Genomic DNA, 23,125 nt, shown 5'->3' on the forward strand with positions numbered 1-23,125 from the left:
ATCTCCGAGGCATGCTGGCTGGAGAGCCCCAACACTGAAAATTGGTGCTGGGTCTGGGTCTGAGCCAAAACTTAAACTGAGCCCCTGTGATGCCCTATTATGAAGTTCTTCCTGTGCAAGTCCTAACATCAAGCCACGGTGTGGGTCGGGAGGGAATGGCAACCCACCCACATCTTGGAGTGACTGTGCATATATTTCTACTCTCTAGTGAGTGGGAGCCTGTTTTCTCAGGCACTTTGTGTGAAGGAAGAGATTTGGTCCATTGGAAAGAAACAGCTTTAAAGATAGCTGTTGGCAATGGAAGTTTGAACTTTAAGTTCTCCCAGTGCGAGTCACAAACTGGGCAGGCCAAAAATGTCTCTCTGGGTCATTTCAAGCTCTCAGGGAAACTTGAATATGCTAAATAGAATTGTTTGTGAATGAGCCAATAGAGATGGCTAGTCAGGCAGGCTATGGGCAATGTGTGTGTTTTTCCCACAAGTGGGAGGAGGGGGTGAGTGAGCCAGAAGATATAAGCTCAAACAAAGCCAACTGTGTCTTGAATCATTCACATACACTGGATAAGTGAGGCCTGAGAGAGAGAGAGAGAGAGAGAGAGAAGGAGAGTCATGATTCTAACAATGGAAACGGGTATGTTTTTATTTTCTCAGTGGGGAAGACAGCAACACAAGAAATATGCATGTTTAAAATGATTATATTCTTTAAAGAACTGTGGTGTCTATTTATGGGTTCTTACATAGTGTGCACCTTGTCATGTAAACTCTTTTCAGTGGAGTCTAATTATCTCTGAAGGAAAAAGCATGCTATGGGAAAATACGTTCGTTCGCATCAGCTACTCAAATTGGGATCAAGGGCACTTCAGAAACGGGCGGCGTAATGAACGTGGGAGGAGCTGAGGAATCGGAAGGGGCAATCTTTCATTTCAGGACAAGCCATGCATGGTATTTATCCATTACAGAGAGTCATCGGTGCTTAATATTGAGCTATATCAAGGAAGAAAGCCTGTGGCAATAAGCAAAACCCAGTAATATAAAACTGAAGCCTTTGCCATCTGTACTTTTTGTGTGACTAGCAACAATGTCTTTTTTTTAAAACGCTTTGTCAGTTCTTCACTTTTGAAATGAGAGAAGATAGCAATTTATACCCTGAAATGTTTTTCTTGGTTTGCTGAAGAATTTCAGATGTGTTGTGCAAAACTGGTAATATAAGCTTTAAATAGGAGTTTGTTTGTTATTGGTTCAGGCTGTTTTGGTAAAATGGACATGAAGCATTAAAGTAATGGCTGATGCTTGAACTATGACTATGGAAAAAGGGAAGTTTTTGTGGTTGTATTAGTACTGACTGTTTTGACTGTGATGGGTTCACTCCAAACACAATGCTCAGTTCTCATCTACATGTTTTATTTCCTACTCTTGAAATACATCTGAGCTGCAGCATACTCCGAAGTAAATCAGTATAGGATTGTACTTCTAAGCACACTTACTAGAGAGTAATGCCCAATGAGATTTACTTTTGAGTGAACATGTTTAGGATTGCAGGGTTAACAGGTGTAACCTATTTCCCTCTCCCCAGGGAAACCTAGGAACTGTAGTTTGTGTGTGTGTTGGGGGCGGGGTGGGGTAATGTTATTTGTCTGCTGCCTCTTCAAGATTCCCAATATTCTTTAATGGTAGCCATCGCTGTTATGAAGGGATGCGTTCAGTAAAGACTGCCTTGCATTTTATCTAGGACTTCTAACTTGCCATGGAAAACAGATGATTAACTTGAAATACTAGTGTGACACAGTGATGTTTTTGATAAGAGTACAGTAATTAAGGGGATTCTAGCATCCTAACAATCTATGTCAACTACAAGAGGACAGCAGTAGCATGACCCTGTCATTTATGTAGAGTTTGAAGATGTCCATTACCTGCAAATAGTTGTCTTATCCTGTGAAAAAGTCAGGTTAACAACAAGTGGTTCCAGAAATGGAACCTGTTCCCAAGAAGCTGAGTACTACTTCTAAACAATAAATTGGAAACAAGATGTTCTTGTATTTAGTTATTTACTGTACCTTTAAACCACCCAGTACCCGGATTTCTCTGGGTGGTAGACAATAGATAAAATGCACTGTTATCCTGTTTGTATTTATTATATATAGCTTACAGGTGCTGGCTGTTTTTGGTTTTTTATTTTTTTGTTTAGAGCCTTGTGAATTATTGCTACTGCTTTCCTGCCATTTGTTTGGCTTCAAAAGCACGCTTATTGCTATGTAAGATGTAGAATTCATGTGATTGATGCCCAAAGGGATGGCTGCATTTGGCCCATGTCATTAAGGGTGCAAAACTATTGCGATGTTCGAAAGCCTCCAAATTTGGAGGCTTAAAATCATCCCATGCAGGTTGGGACAAGTGCCTCCCTGTCTTCCTGCCCTGAATTTTTGCTAGATGGACTTTTTGCCCATTTAGCAAAGCATCTTGAAAAGGGAGGGGAAGAGGTTGTAGAGGCATCATGATAGCTCATATCCTGGCATTTCCAGTCTCCTCTTCCTGTCCCCTTTCCTCCTTCTCCGATGTCATGTTCCTGACCTCAGAGAAGCAGCCGTTGTGTTTCTTTCCAACCTGGTTGCAAGTAGAAGGAGAGTTGGGAGCTCTAATTCTTACCTTAGATCTCGGAATCCAAACTATCCTACAGCCCCTCAAACCCTGTCTAGGAACCATAGGATGAAGCACAAAAGCAGTGGTGGTGGACAATTGTCAGAAAGTGCATCATTGTTGAGTTTTGTTTTCAGCAACCATCTATTGTAGAAGGAGAATAAAGATATAGCCTCTTGATAACATTGCCAGATAGCATGCCTAGACCATACAAGAATTCACTGTTGTGTAATGTCTGTGATGAAGACCTTCATAGTAAATGTTTAATATCTAGGAATAAGAGAATACAGTCTTGTGAGTGGCACTTTGGATACGTTCCAGGCTCCCATGCTGTCCCAGTATATTTTTTTCAGCAGGCAACAGCTTCCCTCCTCTACACACTCAACTAACATCCTGCCCACCAATCAACAGGCAAGAGGTGTGGTGTCTATTTACTACTTCCTATACACCTGACTTTCAGTAACAGTATTAGCATATCTAGACCTGGTTGTTCCTGAGTGGCTTTAGAAGCCAGCAAATATCCCCTGCTGACTGGCATCCACCCATATTCACCTTTTGCACAGGAAATAATCTTTATAAACTGGGAAGCCCTAAACTGGATAGTATCCACTGTGATACCACTGCTGTTGTGCTTGCATACACAACCTCTAGTGCAGTGGTTCTTAACCTTTTTTGATTCACGGACCCCTTTGAAAATCTGGTGAAAGCTATGGACCCCCTCCCTAGAAAAATGCATATAAGCACATAAACACAACTTTGCATGCAATGAATATACTTTATTTTATTGAAAATTATTTGCCTCATACAGTGTATGACATACACAAAGTATGAATAAATTTATTTGATTTTCATGGACTCAGTGAAGCCCATCCATGGACCCCTTGGTGGTCCATGGACCCCAGGTTAAGAACCCTTGCTCTAGTGCAACACCAACAGCACTTGCTGGCATGAAGGATTTTGTCTGTCGTGCCAGCAGGCCCTATTGGCCTTGTGCTAGAGGTTGTTTACACTAAGGGCGTTGCTAGACGAGGCCTTAGCGCGCTTTGAGACCCGGTTTCCCTGCTGTGCGTCCAGATGACGCACAGGGGAATCCGGAGCCAGGCCACACTGAGGCCTCCTCTAACGCGGCCTAAGCGAAGTCGCTTATGGCGTGCCTTTTTCGCATCTAGGAAGGTCCGTGGCTTTTTGCAGCTACTCGCTTACGAGTAGCTGCGAAAAGCCACGGACTTGTCACAGCGCTCATATGAGCGCTGTGCCCATCGCGCCAGGGGGGGAGGGTTTTGATCCCAGGGGGGAGATGGGGGAGGGAAGGCCGGACCGGCAGGAGAGGGGGATGGCGGAGGGCGACACACAGGAGACAGCGATGGGGGGCGGAGGGCAACACACGGGAGACGGCGAGGGGGGGCGGAAGGTGACACACGGGAGACTGCGAGGGGGGCAGAGGGCGACACATGGGAGACGGTGAGGGGATGGCAGAGGGCGACGACGGGGACGGCGAGGGGGCGGAGGGCGATGACGGGGACGGCGAGGGAGGGCGGATGGGGGGGCTTAAGTAAAAAAAAACCTTACCTTCTCTGGGGGCTTCGGGCCCCATGTGGCCCCTTTAAAACAAAAAAAATGGCCGACGCTGCAGGGCTTCCGTCGTCCCTGCGCGTCGGCCATCTAGGAGGCTGGGCAGCACGCGTTAAAGTTAGCGCGCCGTAGCCCTGCCTCCAGGCCAGCTCAGCCGGCCTGGTCTAGCAAGGCCCTAACACAAAGTAATTTATGTTAGTAGTAGTGTTGCATTGGATACTGCCTAGGGAATTTAAAACTGGATCTCCCGAATCTCGGTTCTATGCCCTTTAGCTCCTTGGGATGACTGAAAACATTACGCTTCATACTTCGAAGGGTAGATTTGAAGGACTGTAGAAACCTGAGACACAAACAGTGTGTATGTGAAGAGTTTCCCAATATTGAAGGACCTGGAGAACCTCCTGGCCCCATGTGACAGAACTCCGTGAAGCTTTGGGTCACACCGATCGTATGAAACATTGTGTTCCTTCTAACTTCCTTGATTTCTGCCTAGTTTCTTATCCTTTGAAGTAAGGAATATTTTTTATACTGATGGGTTTTTTTTCTTTTCAAACCATTATTCCTTTATTTTTGTGTGTGGTTACTCTAGTATTGATATTTTTAATAAGCTGCACTGTACTGCCTTTATAAGGAGCATACAGCAATCCTCCAGAGTCTTCTATTGTGACAGGAACTCTAAATTACAATGCTGATTTTTACTGGGACAAACATATTTGTCCAATGCCTTGAGGAAACATTTTATTTTAAACATGAGTGTATCAAGGTTTTTTATAGCTTTCTCAGTAAACAGATTCTTCCCCTTTAACTGCACATAGTAACTAACAATGCCTAGTGTTTAAGTTTTACAATTGTATCTCTCAGTACCTTTGTTTTCCCCAATATAATTGACTTATATAGTGTGAAGTGGCAGGGACAGCCTGTAACTGTGAATTGGGTAACAGTATTAAATGATTGACTTACTAAAATGTTTATGACCTTACAGTTTATCTTTTTTCTTCTTTGCTGCAAGTTTCTTCCTCTTTCCTTTCACCCTGTCATTCCAAGGCTTTCCTCTTCCATATGGCTGACTGTTTTTTCTTTCCTCGGTTGATTATTATTATTATTATTTGTATGCCTTTTGTTTTGTTTGGAAAATTCAGAAAATTTGAAAAGTAGGATTGAAAATTTTGACAGTGGAATAGGGTTTGAAGGAGCTGCAGGCTGGGCCTGTTGTAACAGCTGAGCTGATCCTTCTGCATTTCAAGAGCTATTTATGGTAGATTAGCTGGCATCAAAGCTCCACTGTTCAGCCCATAAAAGGTTGGTCCTGTGTGAAGTTACCACACTGCATTTGGCTTAGACCTCTAAGGTTGAAGAGTCTATAGTTGTCTGTGAAGGAATTCCAATGATGGATGGAAATGCTGAACCAAGGAATTGTTCTCTTGTGGATTTCAGGTGCTGGAGAACATTTAAAGGGATTTTTTTGCCTGTAACACTTTGGTCCAGTCTTTCAGTCCCTGGAATATAGCTTTTGCATACATACTCAGCTGGGTGCACACACACGCACACAGACACACACACACACACTGTTGGAAAGCACCGTTCTAAATTCATCTGTCTGAATCATCTTGGCCACAGTTGTACTTGTGAAGCCTGAATGCTAGCAACTTGTGTGATGTGTCACTCCTGTTTTCTTAGTACCTGAATATTTGTTTTGGAGATAAATTTTAGCTGAAGCAAGGAGACTCTTCTGAAGCCTAATTTCTACTGTTGGATAAAAAAAGTAGGACAGTTTTTGTGTGTGTGCAAAAACGTTTCTTTTTCCTGCATTAAAAAAACCAGGCAAGGATTAAAAACACACATGCGCGTGCACACACCCACACACCAACCACAGGAGTTTGAAGTAAGTAACATCTCTTTTCCTAAAATGTTTGACTGCAAAACTTTTCAAAGCCAGTTGCTTGAGAATGTTTGAGGCTTTGTCAGGTTGAAATGCAAGTGATTCTCCCCCTCCCTCTGGAGCCTGTGCATGTTAGTCATTGAAGGCATTTTACATCTCTTTTCTTCTTTTCGCCTATGGGGTGAGTTAATTTCACTGTAAATGGAAAGTTTGCCAATTAATGCCTTCTTGTGTGAAGTGTGTGAAAATTAAATGCAAATGGTTTGGCCTGTACTACTTGTGTGATACACCAGAGTACAAATGCTATAGAAAATATTTTCTGTATAATAGGACATTGATACAGTGTTTACTGAATGGTATAAAAGGTGTTTTTGAACTGCAAGTAAGTTCCACTCCACCCACTGCCAGCAAGTTTAATGTTAGGCCACTTCTCATGTTCTGGCTGTGCTTAACCCCCCCCCCCCTTTTTTTTTTTTTTTTTGTGATCTTTGAATTGACAACTGGGTGTACTGGTACTTCTTTTCACAAAATTAATAATCCGCATCCTTTTGGGGAGTTAATGAAAGGAAAGGAGGAATGTTAGCTTATATTCACTTAAATGTGATACACATTTGCTTATTGTATTAGCTAAGAATGAGCTGTGAGTTCAAAATTTATCTCAACAACAAGCTCACTAGATTGCTTTAGGCAAGCTATTATTATCTTATCTCCAGCTCTGTCCACTGACGTTGCAATATGGTGGTAATACCGCCCTACCTCGCAGGGCTGTTGTACAGATGTGAAGCACTTCAAACATTTCAAATGTATAAATACTAAGTATTATTCATTGCATGCAAACTGCCTGTTGTCATAAAGTGACACCAGTTTTGAAACTTATTAACTGGATGGGAAATGAAAACAGGCTGAAAAGAAAAGGTTAGTCAGTGTGACAGTCCCCTTGTAAGCAACAGAATGGCATTCCTGAGCAGAAACAGAATTGTGAAGATAAGAAAAGTGAGGCAAAGAGAATGTAGAATTTGGGCAGTTTCTTGTAGGGATCTTTTATTTCAGCCCTATATTTAATATGCATCAGTAGAACCTTCACATTCATAAATAAAAGCAGATTTGATAACATCGAAACAATCCACACAAGTTCATTCAATGAGGAATGTTATACATGAGGATGACAACTTCACATGCATGCCCACTAGCAGGAAAAAAAAAAGAGAACCATGCTGGTCCCTGAATAGAATATCCAGGGCAATTCCTTTACTAGGACCAACCAAAGAGCCAGTGTGGTGTTGTGGCTAAAGTGTCGGACTGTGAGTCGGGAGATCTGGGCTCTAGTCCCCACTCGGCCATCAAAACCCACTGGGTGACTTTGGGCCAGTCACAGACTCTCACCCCAACCCACCTCACAGGGTGGTTGTTGTGAGGATAAAATGGAGAGGAGGAAGAGAATTAGGTAGACCACCTTGGGTTCCTTGAAGGAAAAAAGGTGGGATAAAAATGCAATAATAAATAAAATAAAATAAAATAAAACACCACAAATTTTCAATTTCTACAGAACTCTTCATCATGCTAAATGGTATCAGAGGCAGGGGACAAGGAAAGAAATTGAAACATTCAAAAATTAGGCCAGATCTTGTTGTCATGAGATTTACAGTGTAGACTCATTGTCAAAATTATGAGTGCAGACTAAATGAATCACTGGTAGGTGTTGCAGGCATCAGATAACAGGCCTGTTCAGTTGGCACAGTAAGCCATGGTTAGTCTGCTAACCCTTTTGCAGCAAAGGGTTAGTGAGAGTGTTTAAACTGTGCTTATGTAGCCACCATGGTTAGGGATGGTTCGCGTGACACACTAAGATCCTGTTCAAATGACACGCTAAGCCATGGTGTTTCAGCATTTTGACCTAAACATTATGGCTTAGTGTGTCATGTGAACCATGATTTAGCGTGCTGTGTGAAACATTCCTAACCATGGTGGCTACATAAGAAGTGCCATGCTGGATCAGACTGAAGGTCCATCTAGTCCAGCACTGTCCATCTAGTCCAGCTGTCAGCCAGGGACCAACAAAGCAGGACACAATGCAACAGCACCCTCCCACCCATGTTCCCCAGCAACTGGTGCACACAGGCTTACTGCCTCGGATACTGGAGATAGCCCACAACCATCAGGGCTAGGAGCCATTGATAGTCTTCTCCTCCAGGAATTTATCCAACCCCATTTTAAAGCAATTGGAATTGGTGGCCATCACCACATCTTGTGGGAGTGAATTCCATAGCTTAACTATGCACTGTGTGAAGAAGTACTTAAACTGGTTTAAACATGCTCACTGACCATTTGCTGCAAAAGGGTTAGTGGCTCCACCATGGCTTAGTGTGTTGTCTGAACAAGCCCTAAGACATGCTGGCACGATGTGCTAAGCCATTATGTTTAGCTCAAAATGCTTAACCACCAAGGCTTATTGTGTCGTCTGAACAGAGTCAACACCTCATATTCTGGGGCAAAGAAGCAATGGCTGACTGCCATTTCTGGAAACTTAATGGCCGGCTGTAACACAGCACACAGAGAGATTGAGAGATCTCTAGTAGCATGAGAGGCACTTCAGTGGTGTGAATCCACACTGTGGGGCCTTTGAACTAACAAGGTCAATTGTTTAGGTCTTGTCCATGGGATTCGCAACCTTCTTCCTGGCAGTAACTTTTTTCCTACACAATTGGCCCTGCCTGGGTGGTAGTAGTTCATGCAAAGGCAGTGGCTTCCAGGCTGCCAGTTGTGCATGCAAAGGGCATCTCAGTTTTACCAGAAACTGTCACTTCCTGTTGATAAACAAATTGTATTGGCTACAACTTTTTGCATATTCCAGGAACTTTAGAAAAAGGCTTTCTATATGAATCTATGCCCTCTTTCTTACATTGCAGTTCTCAGGTTGACTAGTGTCACTACAGCTGCCATTTTAATATGTGTTTTTTCCCTTCTTTTGGCCTTGTTTTAATAGTATGCTTCTCTTCTGATTTATTTGATTAAAAGGTAGACCTCTAGGTAGTCTCTTCATTATCCTGGATAATTTGTAACAGCAACAAGGGAAATCTCTGTGGCCTATGTAGTGCGTTGTCACTGGACAAATGATACGAGAGGTTAAGTCTTTGTTTCCTGAGGAAATGAAGGCTTAACCTGTACAACAGCTTTTCCCAACCTAGTGTACTCCAGATATTTAATACTGAAACTCCCAGAATTCCTGATCATTGGCCATGTTAGCTGGAGCTGATGGAACCTGAACTCCAAAACATCTGGAGTGCACCAGTATGGAGAAGGTTGCTATACTGCACTAACTTATTAGCCCTTCCCAAATTATTTATTTATTTATTTATTTATTTTTGCATTTATATTGCATCTTTTTTCCTCCAAGGAACCCAAGGCAGTGGACATAATACTCCTCCTCTCCATTTTATCCTCACAACAACCCTGTGAGGTAGGCTGGGCTGAGAGTCTGTGACTGGCCCAAAGTCACCCAGTGGGTTTCCATGGCTGAGTGGGGACTAAAACCTGGATCTCCCGACTCCCAGTCCAACACTTTACCCATTACACCACACTGGCTATAGCACTCTTGTGTAAGATACAGCTACTATGAATACATCCCAAGAACAAAAATGCTATAATTTAATGCTGTGCTTCCAGGACCAAATGGTGGTTGGCTGTTTTTAAATAGTGGCAAGTAATGATAAAAAGCCCTTCCTCCACGACACATTTCTTCAAAGTGAAAGAGGAAATGCCAATTACTGAACCTGCCAGGGAAAAATAAAAGCCAATTTGTCAAGCATGAGTAATTCTTACCCACCCCACTCCCAGCACGGACTTGTTTCTCTGAGTTTAATCATACATATGGCAGAGACTTGCTCTTGGCAAGAATATTCTCAATAACACCCGAAGGAGTTGCAGTGTGTTATACTAATCAAAGAGACACAGTAACAATTATTAGGACAATAGTAATGCTAAATCTCTAACCCAGGTTAGGGATGGGGTGAAGTGGCACCAGGTCATCACATCCATTGTAGATCAGTGTATATATGAACAGCATAGTAGTCAAGCATTTGGAATTCCCTTTGCAGGGGGGGAAAAGCAGCTATGTGATTATGTATTACTGCAGACTTTCGCAACTGCCAGATCTGTTGGACTACAAGTCCCATTATCATCAGCCATTGGGCATGATGATAGGTGTAGTCTGATGCATCTGGAGGACACCAGATTTAGGACAGAAAACCAGTGCTGTGGGCTCACTCACATATCACTGGTAATGGCCCAAGATAGAAAAAATTGAAACGGTGCCACTCACAATGGTAAAAATACCTAATAATAAACAAAATCAAAAATTTGCCATCTTCAGTGGTAGTTCAGTATTTTCCTGTTTCTATGGATAACCTTGAATGATACGGTGAAACCTGGCAAGAGATACAATGCTAGCATGAGGATGTAGCCAATCCATCGGCCTCTTCCACATGAATTTGGGTGTGGAGCATTGGCTTAGTAGTATGTCAAGGGCTCAATCTAAGCAGCTTTTACACCAGATGAGAACATCTACTTTGGTGAGGTGGTGGAGAATGCAGTTCATGAACCATATGTTAAACAGATCCAGATCCACCCTGGAAATAAACTTAACCAGTCAACATATTTAGGGTCCTGCAAAGCATGTTCTTTCTAATCATGGATATTATAATTTACTATGCAGTTTTGCTGACTGGGTTTATCATCCAAGTAAAATGGGAGAACTAAGGAATGTCAGCATTTCTTACATTCTTCTGTAGTATGTATTCTAGTTTGTCTCATTGGTCAACTTTATATATGTAAAGTACTTACAGTTGGTATTAATTATAATTATTGATGAGATACAGCTTTGAGAATGTACCAGTGTAGAAGGATCTCTGACTGCTCAACTTCCAGAAGCATTGCTGGTGATGAAGAAAACTTACCTTAAGTTTCTGCATTTCCTCCCTGGGAAAGAGTCTACTCTCTTGTCAGACTGAAGAACATAATTCTTCCTCTTATCAGGACTAGTAGGTAAGCATTTTTAAAGACCCCAAAACCATTTAAAGAAATAAAATAATCACATGTCTGAGTTTGAAAGTTTTTGAATGAAGCGAGGATTTGTTTATATCTATAACTTGAATGTCAAGATTGTGTTCCAGCTGAAAATTGGCATAAGCAAATTAGAATTGGTACTTTTAGTACGATAATATTGCCATCCATACAAATATTGATAGGGAAAATAGAAAAGTATAAATTAAAGCTTTACTATGGGACTGGAATAAATATTAGCAGGGCTCACATTCAAGTAGGAATGTTGTATTTGCTATATTAAACAATGATACAACTTGAAATTAAAATCGAGAGAATATATTTAGAGTGCAAATATGACACAATCATATTTGATGTACTCACAACAGGCAGCTGAGTTTGCAGCAGCAAACCCCTTCTGAAATTGGGAGCCAGCATGGCTTAGAGGCTGTTCTATAGCCATGACTGATCCTTGTAACAGGCCTCCATCACCATTTTGCTATAAACAAATCTTTCCCAACCTGGGTGTCCTCCAGATGGTTTGGACTACAACTACCAGCAACCCCAGGTAGCATGACCACTGTTCAGGGATGATGAGAGTTGTAGTACAAAACATCTGAAGGACATCAGGTTGGGGAAAACTGCTATAAACCTTGTGTCCCACAAGCTGCAAATAAGAGTTGGCAGCCTCACAACCTGTAGATCACGTGGCCTCTAAATCACCGGTAAATCTAGGACTTCTCAGCACTGGAAAGTTTATTTATTGATTTTATTTACAATATTTATATACCGCTCCCCATTGAAAATTTTAGAGCGGTGTACAAGATAAAATAAATCCAGAATAAAACATTTTAAAATAGGTTTTAAAAGAAGAAAAATGTACAGCGAACCATGGCTGGTCATTAAGGAGAGGCTTCCTGGAATAATGACATTTTCAGGAGGCGCCGAAAGGAATACAAAGTTGGCACCTGCCTGACCTCCAGAGGCAGGGAATTCCAGGGGGGGGTACCACGCTGAAGGCTCTTCCCCTGGTAGACTCAAATCAGAGGATGGGTCTATGTAGAACCACCAGAAGCATGCCCTCGGATGACCTCAGTGACCAGGCAGGTTGGTAGGGGAGAAGGCACTCTCTCAGGCATCCTGGTCCCAAGTTATTTAGGACTTTGCACACAAGTACAAGAACCTTAAACCTGGCCCGGTAGCGAATAGGCAGCCAGTGCGGTTCCCTCAGCAGAGGAGTTACATGCTGGAAAAGGGCAGCTCCAGACAACAGCCAAGCTGCAGCATTCTGCACTAGCTCCAGGTTCCGGAGCAGCTTTAAGGGCAGCTCCACATAGACCGCGTTGCAGTAATCCAATCTTGAGGTTGCCAATGCCTGTGCCACTGTGGCCGAGCTATCCCTGTCCTGGAGAGGCCGTAGTTGGTGAACCAGCCGAAGCTGGTTAAAGGCACTCCGAGCTGCCACGGCCCCTTGAGCCTCCAGCGACAGAGATTGATCTTAGAGTACCCCCAAACTACAAACCTGATCTTTCAGAGGCAGTGCAACCCCATCCAGAACATGCAAGGAGCCTGTTTCCTGGACTCGGGAACCACTCACCCACAGGGCTTCCGCCTTGCCAAGATTCAGTTTCCCTCATCCAGCCCATTACCAAAAGTTGGTGGCAGGATGCAGTGTGATGCACTGTGACAAGCCCTGGGCTACGTTTATAGATCACAGCCTGCTTTCTTGCATAGTGTGAATCTTTTTTTCTAAAGTCTATGTAATGTTTATTGTGTTGGGGAGTGAGCCTATGACGTCTCCTGTGAGCTTGGAGTATGAAATAACACTCTGCGAATTATACCATAGGTGCTGTTGGCTGTGCAACTGTTTTTGGAAGGTAGAGCAGTCAGTGAATTAATGCTGTTTTCTGGAAATAGAAATGATTTGGCTGCCTCATGAATTATTCAGTTCTGATCTTTTGATTATGGATGGAAACTTGAAAGTATTTGTGGTGTTACTAAGATGGGTCGTGATATTGAACTTCACAGAATAATCTGTCACAGGCTTTATATAGATGCTGCAGTTGTGCCGGTTTTTGGCAGGCTTTGAGTCTGTGGATATGTTGTAACAATTGACTGAGCAAACTTAGACCTCAAAGGCTAACTAATGAAAATGCTCTTCCAAAGGATAGACTTGAGAATGCTGTTGTTGATTTAACCCAGAAAACATGAAAGAGAGTGAAATAGGAGTAGAGAAGCAAACAGCTCGTGGGCGGGGGGGAGGGGGGAAGAGCCACAAGACCTATTAGCATGTTAAGCATCTTGACATCCAGCACAGGCATTAAGAGGCCATGTTATGCAGGACTCGCATTTCAGTGGCTGGACTTAAATCTCAGCCAGTGACCTGAATGGAGGGATCAGGTGCAGCCTAGTTTCAGACTGATAACATTAAATTGAAATTTGCAATGCAGGGAGAAAGAGAGCAATCAGCAAATGCAAATGAAAGAACTAAAAGCTCTTTCGGCACTGAACATGCTTGGGAATTGTCTGCAATATAAGAAGATAGGCATGACTTGAGCTTCCACACATACAAATCTGTATGTGATTTGCGCCATTTCCCTTTTGGAGGAGGGAAAGTGGGTGGATCACACTTGTAGACTTACTCACATATGAATGGGTCACACATAATACCCCGTGTGCACTGATAGTGAGCACGTGAATTCCAATAGAGCACTACAACATCTAGGCAGTTAATGCTTCAAACATCAAGACAGTTTAGTTGATCATTCTTCTACTTTACTCAGTGGAGCCCCATTGGCTCAGTCAGCAGTGTCTTTGCCTGGAGTATATTAGGGCCAATGGGTTGGATCCAAGTTTAGGCATGTGTAATTGGGCTGGTGGAAACTCTCCTCCCCATGGAAGCACCTCCAGCCACCTGAAAATGTTACACAGAGGGCCAGGGGACCCAGCTCAATGGGGTGAGCTCTTACGTGGAGGCAGTGGGGTGGGTGGGAGAGAAGAACCTCCCAGAATTGGGTGGATATAGCTCCTGTGAGTGGATCCATCCCATCAGTAGAAGGCAAACCCTGGATCAAACTCATGAATTGTTGTTTGGGGGTGGGGAACATGCACTTGTGGATTGACTTGCAGAATTTGCAGCATCTGTTCAATGGGATTTGTAAAGTGGGAAGCAGCAACATAACAGGCCTTGTGTTTTTTCTTGTTTATATGTGGTTAGTGGATCGTTTCCCAGTGCAGAAGGATGTCATTCTCTGTTGTCAAGTATGATGGTGCTATTGTTGGAGCAGCTCCTGTCAAGGAAAGGGGGAGAAAGGGGGGATTTCAGGGTGTGTGTGTTTTTTTAAAAAAATCTTTAAGTCAAACGAGAAGAAAAGTTTGCCAATCTATAAATATTGAGAATTTTGCAGTATTGAATTCTCTTCAGCAGAAATGTGTCACATTTATTTCCCTACTGCCTTGGTTTGTGTGTACCCTTTCCTTGAAAAGTTAAAGTTAAAAGTTGATCTCTTTTAAGAGAACCTTTCATTTCCTTTATGCAAAAATTATGTGATTAATATTATTCCAGAACAGCTTTCCTTCCACAAATGCTAGAGCAGCATTACTGTACTTGTGACCCACCAAGCTGAACATAATGCTGCAAACCGGTATGCCAGCCCATTAGGGACTCAGGAAATCTTCTGCTTTCACCATGTGCCTGGGGATATGAAAAGAAGAGGTTTGTCAAGCACCTGAGATGGCTGGTAGGGCCACATTCAGTTCAGCAATTCAACTCACACTGAGAAATGTTGTTGTGATGGTCTTTGTTCCTGGGAAGACAAATACGTATCTGTAACCTTGATAATCGTTTGGAGCATGAATCATCTCCTGGTTTAAACAATGGACTTAGAGTTCGCAGCTAGTGAGAAATGAAAGATGTCTTGTGGTAGAGATTCAAATGAGGGCAAAACTGAATGCTGTCTGATTTCAGATAACTACTTTCACATGTGGTATAAATTACCTTTGGAAGCAAACTGAGACTATCATTGGCTCTGGGTTCGGAAAGAATCTGAGCGACGGACTGTCCCATTTTCTTCTTCCAGGGTGTGTAATTTAAGAAGCATTATAAACACAGATGAAGTGCTTCTGTAATCCTGGCAGTGCAAAAAAGAAAGAGAGAAAGAAAGAGAGAAAAGTGATGAGTGTACTTGTAGAGAGAGTCCCACAAATTATAAAATAATCCAAAATGTTTATTTAGACTGAGGTCCATTCCAAAAGTTGTATTCAGTTTTAATATTCCAAATAGATAAAACTTTAGCCACTGTGTGCACAGAGCAGCAAGACATGGACACTCAAATTTCAATTTTCCTTCTGATTAATTTGGCAAATATAGCATTTATCATCCATCAAGATTATTGCTGCTGCTATTATCCAGCTGAAATCCAGCTGGTAGAATGCAGCTGAAACCTTCTGGCAGCAGCTGGATAATGTCCCTGCATGATTAGGGCACATAGCAGATGCTAGTTTATCTGTCAGTGAAGAGACTGAAGGCAAACATACTTCTTTTTTTTTTACTTCTGGGATACCTGCTTGTTTTATACTTCACTCCAATCTAATTCTGAAAACCTCTCATGTAGAAACCCAGCCAGAAAATAATGTTGGCCTAAATGGCATTTAGTTGAAAAAAAACGTACATGCAGACATCTGATGCTAATGTAGAAACATGCAAGCTGTTGACTTAATGCAAAACTGTCTCCAAGTATATCTATGGTTGAAATGAAATAAACCTGGTTTTCTTTGGCCTACTCCAGAAGTTAGCTTTAAAAAGGATGAAAGAGGATTGGGTGGAGAAGGAAAAACTAATTTCCCCCCTATTTTTGCTTAATTTTATTTGCAAAATGTTGAAATAGTTCAATTGCAGTTGATGGGGATATTAAAGAGGCTGCAGTCCTGAAAATACTTGGTAGGTGGCAAAAAGCAGCCCACCGCTGCAGACCTTCTTGCCGCCAAGGGCTTCAGTGGCTAGTTGTGTTTTGCTCCCCACCAGGCATTTTTAGGCTGTGACCTCATTCCATCTCCCCTTAATTTCAGTGGAGATATCATTAAACACATTGCGCTATGGTGGGAAAGTTTTTAAAAATAAAGACCAAATTTAGCCTTGCTGGGCCGGATCTACACTATTGCTTTAAAGCACTTTATAACAGTTTTATAGCGCTTTAAAGCAGTTAAAGTGCTTTATAACTGTTATAAAGCGCTTTAAAACAGTAGTGTAGATCCAGCCCTGGTCTTACTATCCACTCCCCTGTTCATAGGAAGCTGCTGTAGACTGAATTAGACCATTGGCCCATTTCCCCTAATGTTTCCAGGGTTTCAGACCAGCATTTTTCCTAGTGTTACCTGGAGATGTTGGGGATTGGACCTGGGACTATTTGCATGCAAAGCAGATGGTCCACCACTGAGCTATAGCCTCGGTTGTCTTGACTGCCTTGGACTGCTTCTCTGCCAGATGATTTTGTCTTGCCCTCCATTTTGATTGCTCAGCCCTTGAGGAGATCATAGAAACACCTCCAGTGTCAGAGAGAGGCTTAGAAATTCACTCTGTTTGAAGATTTTTGAGCGAATGTAAGCCTCTAAGGCTTAAGCCTGCTCTTCTTGTGATCTCTGAATTTTCCTCATTATAGATATATTCCTGTATTCTGAAACTCGAGTCCTTAAATCTGTCAAAACTGTACCTTTATTGTGAAAAATACTTTTGCTTAGTGCTAGCATTAAGGAGGAGAGCTACATTTAAATCCCTCACCACAACCAAATAACTGCTGGTGTGTGTGTGTGGGGGTGGGTGGGTGGGTGGGTATGTGTATATGTGTGGGTATGTGTATGTGCATGCATGCAGAAATCATCTGGAAACTTCCTTAGAGTGCTCCTGGAAGTCTTCATGGAAAAAAAGTCTTGTGCTATTGGGAGATATTCTGAATAAACAAAGCAGCCAGTTGAATGACTGGGTCTTAATTAGGAATGAGTAAATCTGCCAATTTTGGGTTCTCTCAGTTTCTCATTTTTTCCTATCTTAAAATCAGTTCATCCTGAACTTTGAGAATTTTTCCAGGCTTAAATTCAGTTTATCCCAATCTTTGAGGGGAAAGTTCGCATGAAAATTCATACTTTTTTGGTGCATTTCTCCTAATATATGCACTTTTGTTCGTAATTTTTTTCTAATATCCTTAATATTCTAAATATTCCTGCTATAATGCATTTTAATGTTGTTCTAATTTTTGTGCACGTCCCCCTATTATACAATTTTTTGTATGCATTTTTTGATTGGAGAACTCAAGTTAAAAAATTCAGAGAAGTGCAAATTCTGAATAATGGAGTTTCGATTCATATATTAATTTGAAAGTGCAAAATCAGTTAAAATGAAATGTAAACCAAATGAATTTCTCAGCACCATGTACATTGATGGTGCTATATAAATAAATAAATAATAATAATAATAATAATAATAATAATAATAATAATAATAATAATAGTCTTAATTATCCCCACATTCATCCTGACCACTATTACTTCTTTTTTGGCCACTTGAAGTCCCAATGAGCAAGCCAAGTCTAAATAAAATATTTTGCCGATGTACCATTTTTACTGTAAGCACAAAGACTCATTTCCTCTGCTTGCTTTTATTACAGTCTCAGAAGATTTCATTTTGCATAGGAACAGGCTTGCAGGGAGCTGTGTTTATTTTAAAAGTAAAACATGCAATTTTTTTTTAAAAAAATATTATGTTGACAGCAGCAGCACATGGCTGTGCTGCTCATGCCAACTGAAGTTGTCATCTATTTTGTCAAGCTGTTGCACATTTGTAGGTGGCCAAATGCCATTGATGAAAACAGCCAGGCACACAGATTGCTCTTACTTTGTTTCCAAATAATTGCAGAGCTGAATCAGGCCTCGAGAGGACAACGAATCTCCTTAATTACAGGCTGAATGAAGGTGATTTGCTGGCTGTAAGCTGTTGTGTTGTAGTTGTAAACTGCAAACCTAGGAATCTTAAATATTTCAAAAAAGTACCCTCTGGCTACGGAAAAAAGTTTGGAGCTCTCAGTTTTGCAGTTCTTGATACGGCCCTGCAACAGAGACATTCTCTGGAAAGGCATTTTAAGTGTTGAAGAGAATGTTTGCATTCTGGAGGACCTCTAATGATAAGGAAGAGTTGGGTCTAAATGAAACGTAGTCTGTGTTGTGCCTTTGTACAGACCAGAGAATTCCCCATCGCTTTGCAGAACAGGCTAAGAAAGCTTCCTCAAGATGCAGCTTAAGGTAAAAGTGCTGATAGGTCCAGGTTTTGAACTTCTTCTTAAAGCAGAATCGTTCTTGAGCAAAGTTGGCTGGTGGGGAAGACCTGTGGTGTTTCAGAGCCACTTCACACAAAACACTTTCCCAGTATTTGTAGACAGGATGTTTCTTAAGTGGCAATATTATAACTTTAGGAACAAGTCACGCTGAGTTTAACGGGACTCTTCGGAGTAATATGCCTGCGACTGAAGCCTTATTGCTCGGAAAGGGAGAAGGACGTAAAGCTTGCACAACAGCAACACATGATTGGCTGGGGATGCTTGGAATTGTAGATTGACACATCTGGAGGGCACCAGGTTAGGTAAAGCTGCACTGGAATTGAGATTTAAAACACACACACAGACAAACACACCAGAACACTACAGTATATTGCTCCACAGAGATAAATGCTCTAGGTTCAGGTCTAATGTGCATTGTACTTTCTGAACACTAGTAGGTGTGTGTCTACATTTTACATTTTTTTGATAGTGAAAACAGAAATGAATGTGAAAAGCTAATGAGTGGCCCAACTGAGTAGTAGCAGGAATTCAGAGGACAGCAAGGCCTGGCAGTGGTTTCAAGTGGAGATCCAGGACCTTGCCTACAGTGTGCCTGGACTTCTCAGCACCATCATCTTAAATATGCTAACCCTACTTCTCACTTACCCGTGCAGTTCTGATGGTGGTGTAAGAGTGAGTGGGCATCAGTGGGGAGCCCTGCAGTGCTGGTGGGGAGAGGGGCACTGGCCGCAGGTTGCTCATAGTCCCCCAAAACCCGGAGCTGGGCCTGGCAAAACATGTGGGTTCTTGCATTAAGAAACCCCCAGAAATAAACCTTTCAAACTGTGCCCCTTCATACCTACTGTCTTGTAAATAGGGTGGCTGTTTTCACATTGCCAAAGGCAATACTTTATTTATTTATTTATTAAATTTATATACTGCCCCATAGCCGAAGCTCTCTGGGCAGTTTACAATTTGTATAGAATTTATGTATGCTAATTTATACATATAGATACAAAATTGGGGATGATTACTATATTTTTAATAGAAATACCAACAGCTCTTACCTTAGTGGGGGAAAGTGTGACCAGGTGACCTGTACCTGCTGTCCAGCTGAGACAAATGAGGTAAACTTGTATGAGGACTGTAGTACTTCAAACTGCAAGTGGTTATGCAGTTATGGCTATATGCTCCTCCATGCCAAGAAAAACATATTCTGCACTTTGCAAACTAGCATAACAGGCCTAAATTTCTTCCTGCCATGCCAGCTTTGTGTGTGCAGGGTGTGGCCATTTATGCCTCACCAAAAAAGACAAAAGAAAGACACATATTTGCATAAAATGTACATTTGCAGATTTTTATATATAAATGCATGTTTAGAAATCATTACTAGAATTTAGGTAGAAATATAATATATCTTATCCTAGTAGGGAAGACTGTTACCAGGTGACCTTTGTGGTATGCATGCTCAGTCTGCTGTCCAGGTGGGCAGATGTAAGGCCCCTGTTCTTCCTTGTTACGATGTGTTTCAAATAGAGGACTGTCCTGTGATATCCCTTCAGGTAGACACCTATCCTCTGTAAAGTAGGCTGCCTGGCCACCCTAATGTGCAGTGGTACATATGCAGCCACCTACATGTTGGTAGGGGCAGAGTGGCTGGAACATATCCCTGTTCAACAGGTTGCCAGTGTGTTTCCAGGCTCAATTTAAGGTTCTTGTTTTTTACCTTTAAAGCCCCAAATGATTCGGGAACAGGTTATTTTAAGGACTGCTTTCAACTGTATGAATTTATCCATGCTTTAAGGTGAGCTTTGGATCAATGAGATCAATTACGTTGGCAGCTCTAAGAAATAGGGCATTTTTAGTCGTGGCCGCGTAGTTCTGGAACTCTCTTGCAAGTGAAGTACATGTGGCCTTATCAAAATAGGCTTTCAAACGGTATTATTCCAGGTTGATTAGTCTAAAGATACCATGGTGTTTCTTATGTGCTGAAAATGTTTCAAAATACATAAATTAGTGATAATAGTATGGCGCTGGTCTGTTATGTTTTGTTGTATCGGGCTAGGTAGACCATTGGAATGACTTTTTTATAAGATAATTTCCTTTATTTAGCTGTGATTGCATCTCAACTGATCATAATGTAGCATTATCATTAATTTCATTAATGGGTTTGGAAGACCGAAAATGCTGTCTTTTCTGTTTAATAAGCAGAGGTGGTGCAAAAATTATCTTGCCATTGAAATTTTCTGATACATAAAGACCCACAGTCTCCCCTTCTCTCTTTCTCTGAAACAATCCTTAAAAGATCACCAGATGATGTTCAGGCAGAGCCAATAGTACTAAACATTAAAAGAGCTCAGAAAGCAGGGGATTTAAAACTATAAACTATGGCTAAAGTTCAGATGGGTAAATTTACATTAAAAACCCCTAGAGTTTAAAAAGCAGCTTGGGAATTTGGCAAAGAGCTTTCCAAAGGGGCTGGTTGCTGGCGAAAGGAGCAATGTTTCCCCCACAATTATCCATTTAAAAAGTGCTTGTGTCAAATCTCCAAACCACTTTTTGAACTCAGGAGAGTTGAAAGGAAAATCTTGAGTTCTTCCAATCAGAAACATTTAAGAGAGGTACTGATGCACAAGAACAACTGCCCCTCTGGATTTTGGCTTATGAATGAGATCATAGCATATTTCAATACATGAACGCTTCATAAAGTAAACAAGTCAGTGCTTTGCTTATTTGAGAAAGCTGCTGAATAAGAGATTTCTGAAGAATTGGAATTTTGTATGTGCAAGGATTTGATACCCTTAAACTTGACTAGTGTGCTCCCTTTGAAAAATTAAGTGTCTGGAGCAAAAAAAAACCCCACACAAATGGGGTGTGGAGTATGTTTACAGCCCCCAGTCTCCAGTGCACTGAAGTTAGACATGTGGATTTTGGGATTTTAGTGACTCAGTCAATGTTCCACTTCTAACTCTGGAACTATGAGGATTGTAGGGTTATGGGGCAGCCATATGCTGTATGAAAGTCTTGGCATGTCACTTACTTGAGAGTCCCATAGAGGAGTTTATTATTACATTCCTCTTGATAAGTTACAACTAATTGAAATAGGTCTTGGCAGAAAAACCAAATCCAAAAGGGATTATTCGCACACATGGTAAATCACTTAAATGTGTTTTATTGTCCAAAGATGAGGATGAAATTGAAGCATCTGTCCAATAAAATTATTTGGGTGAGATCATTCATCTTCAATCATCCACTCCAGTTTTTCTTCGTTATTTAGACTGCTTTATTCAGGCTGCTTCACATGCAATTACTTTTCTACACTGAATTGATATCCACATAGGAAAATTTGTCATGTGTGAAGCAGCCCTTATATTTCACTATGTTCTAACTGTCCTTACAATGCATCCTATGCAGATTTATTCAGAAGTAAGTCCTACTAGAAATCGTGTTCACTGATGTTTACTCTCTGGAAAGTATGCATAGGAAAGTATGCTCTGGACAAGCATCTGTCGGGGATGCTTTAGGGTGGATTCCTGCCTTGAGCAGGGGGTTGGACTCGATGGCCTTGTAGGCCCCTTCCAACTCTGCTATTCTATGATTCTATGATTACAGCCACAGACATGCTAGCCTTTTAAAAAATGATTTCGCAAAGAAGCAATGTTGCTTTTTTTGTTTTAACTAAGTTTGTTTTCAGGAAACAATCTATTTATATTAAAAGACAAAAAACAACAGCAACACTGGTTTCTTTGGAGCACAGTCCTAACTGTAATGAATTGTTGACTTTCCAGAATCTATCTAAAGATGAATGAGCACTGGATCTAACTTAGGCAGAATCCCAGAACACAAACATAGTTACAATTAATGAATCTTGGTCAGGTGTTGTTGTTCATTTCATTTTTATCCTCCCTTCCTTCCATAGAATTCAAGCTTGCGTACTTATTCCATGGCGGACTCCAGTCCACACACTGATGAGATCCAGACCTGCTTAGCTTCAGCAAGGTTGCTGCATCATGTCTCTTCAGGATGTTAGACAATAATAGCACAATTGTAGCTTTTTGTACAGATAGCCACACTTGCACATAATGAAAAGCAAGGAATCCTGGCTTATTAAACCACAATGTGAACAAGCAGTGTGCTTGTGAACACAGCTTGTTCACTTCCCCCTTCACACAAACAGGTATATAAACGAGATGGGGATAGTTTAGCATCATGCCTGAACCAGGGATTGTTGTTCGTTATGGCCAAACAAGCCAGGATCATAAACTAGGTGTAAAATGGTGTTTTTTGTTTATGAAACCTGGCTTAGTTGGGTGCAGTAAATGGTAATCCCAGATTTGATATCATGATGCTCATGCAAGTTAGGGTGACCATATGGAAAGGAGGACAGGGCTCCTGTATCTTTAACAATAGTATAGAAAAGGGAATTTCACCAGATGCTGCATGCATACAAATAACACCTGCTGAAATTCCTTTTTCTAGACAACTGTTAAAGATACAGGAGCCCTGTCCTCCTTTCCTCCTTTCCATATGGTCACCTTGTGCAAGTGGAAGAAGCAAAACAGGAGCAACTGGGCTGAGTGCAATAGCTCATTCATTTTGTGGTTTATTAAACCAGGGCTCCTGGCTTTCTCATAGGTGAGAAAGTGGCCAGTGTGCTGCTATGACCTGAAGATTTGCATAGTGAAGGTAAATAAGCCCCT

At 41.6% G+C, this 23,125-nt stretch overlaps 1 protein-coding gene across 4 annotated transcripts in view; it reads left to right on the top strand.

The window, feature by feature from the left end:
- The first annotated feature begins 575 nt into the window (after nt 1-575).
- The window catches only part of SVIL (supervillin), a 133,108-nt gene continuing 110,558 nt past the window's right edge, over nt 576-23,125 (top strand). Inside the window, exon 1 of one of the 4 annotated variants that reach the window (XM_063125207.1) lies at nt 576-630. In XM_063125207.1, coding sequence (XP_062981277.1) covers nt 609-630 — 22 coding nt within the window. In that variant the 5' untranslated portion in view covers nt 576-608. Of the gene's footprint in view, nt 631-5,581; nt 5,640-10,957; nt 11,125-23,125 lie in introns of those variants that run through there. The other 3 variants (XM_063125196.1, XM_063125217.1, XM_063125226.1) reach the window with 3 other exon arrangements.

This window comes from Elgaria multicarinata, chromosome 1 (assembly GCF_023053635.1).
Source record: "Elgaria multicarinata webbii isolate HBS135686 ecotype San Diego chromosome 1, rElgMul1.1.pri, whole genome shotgun sequence".
Taxonomy (NCBI): Eukaryota; Metazoa; Chordata; class Lepidosauria; order Squamata; family Anguidae; genus Elgaria; species Elgaria multicarinata.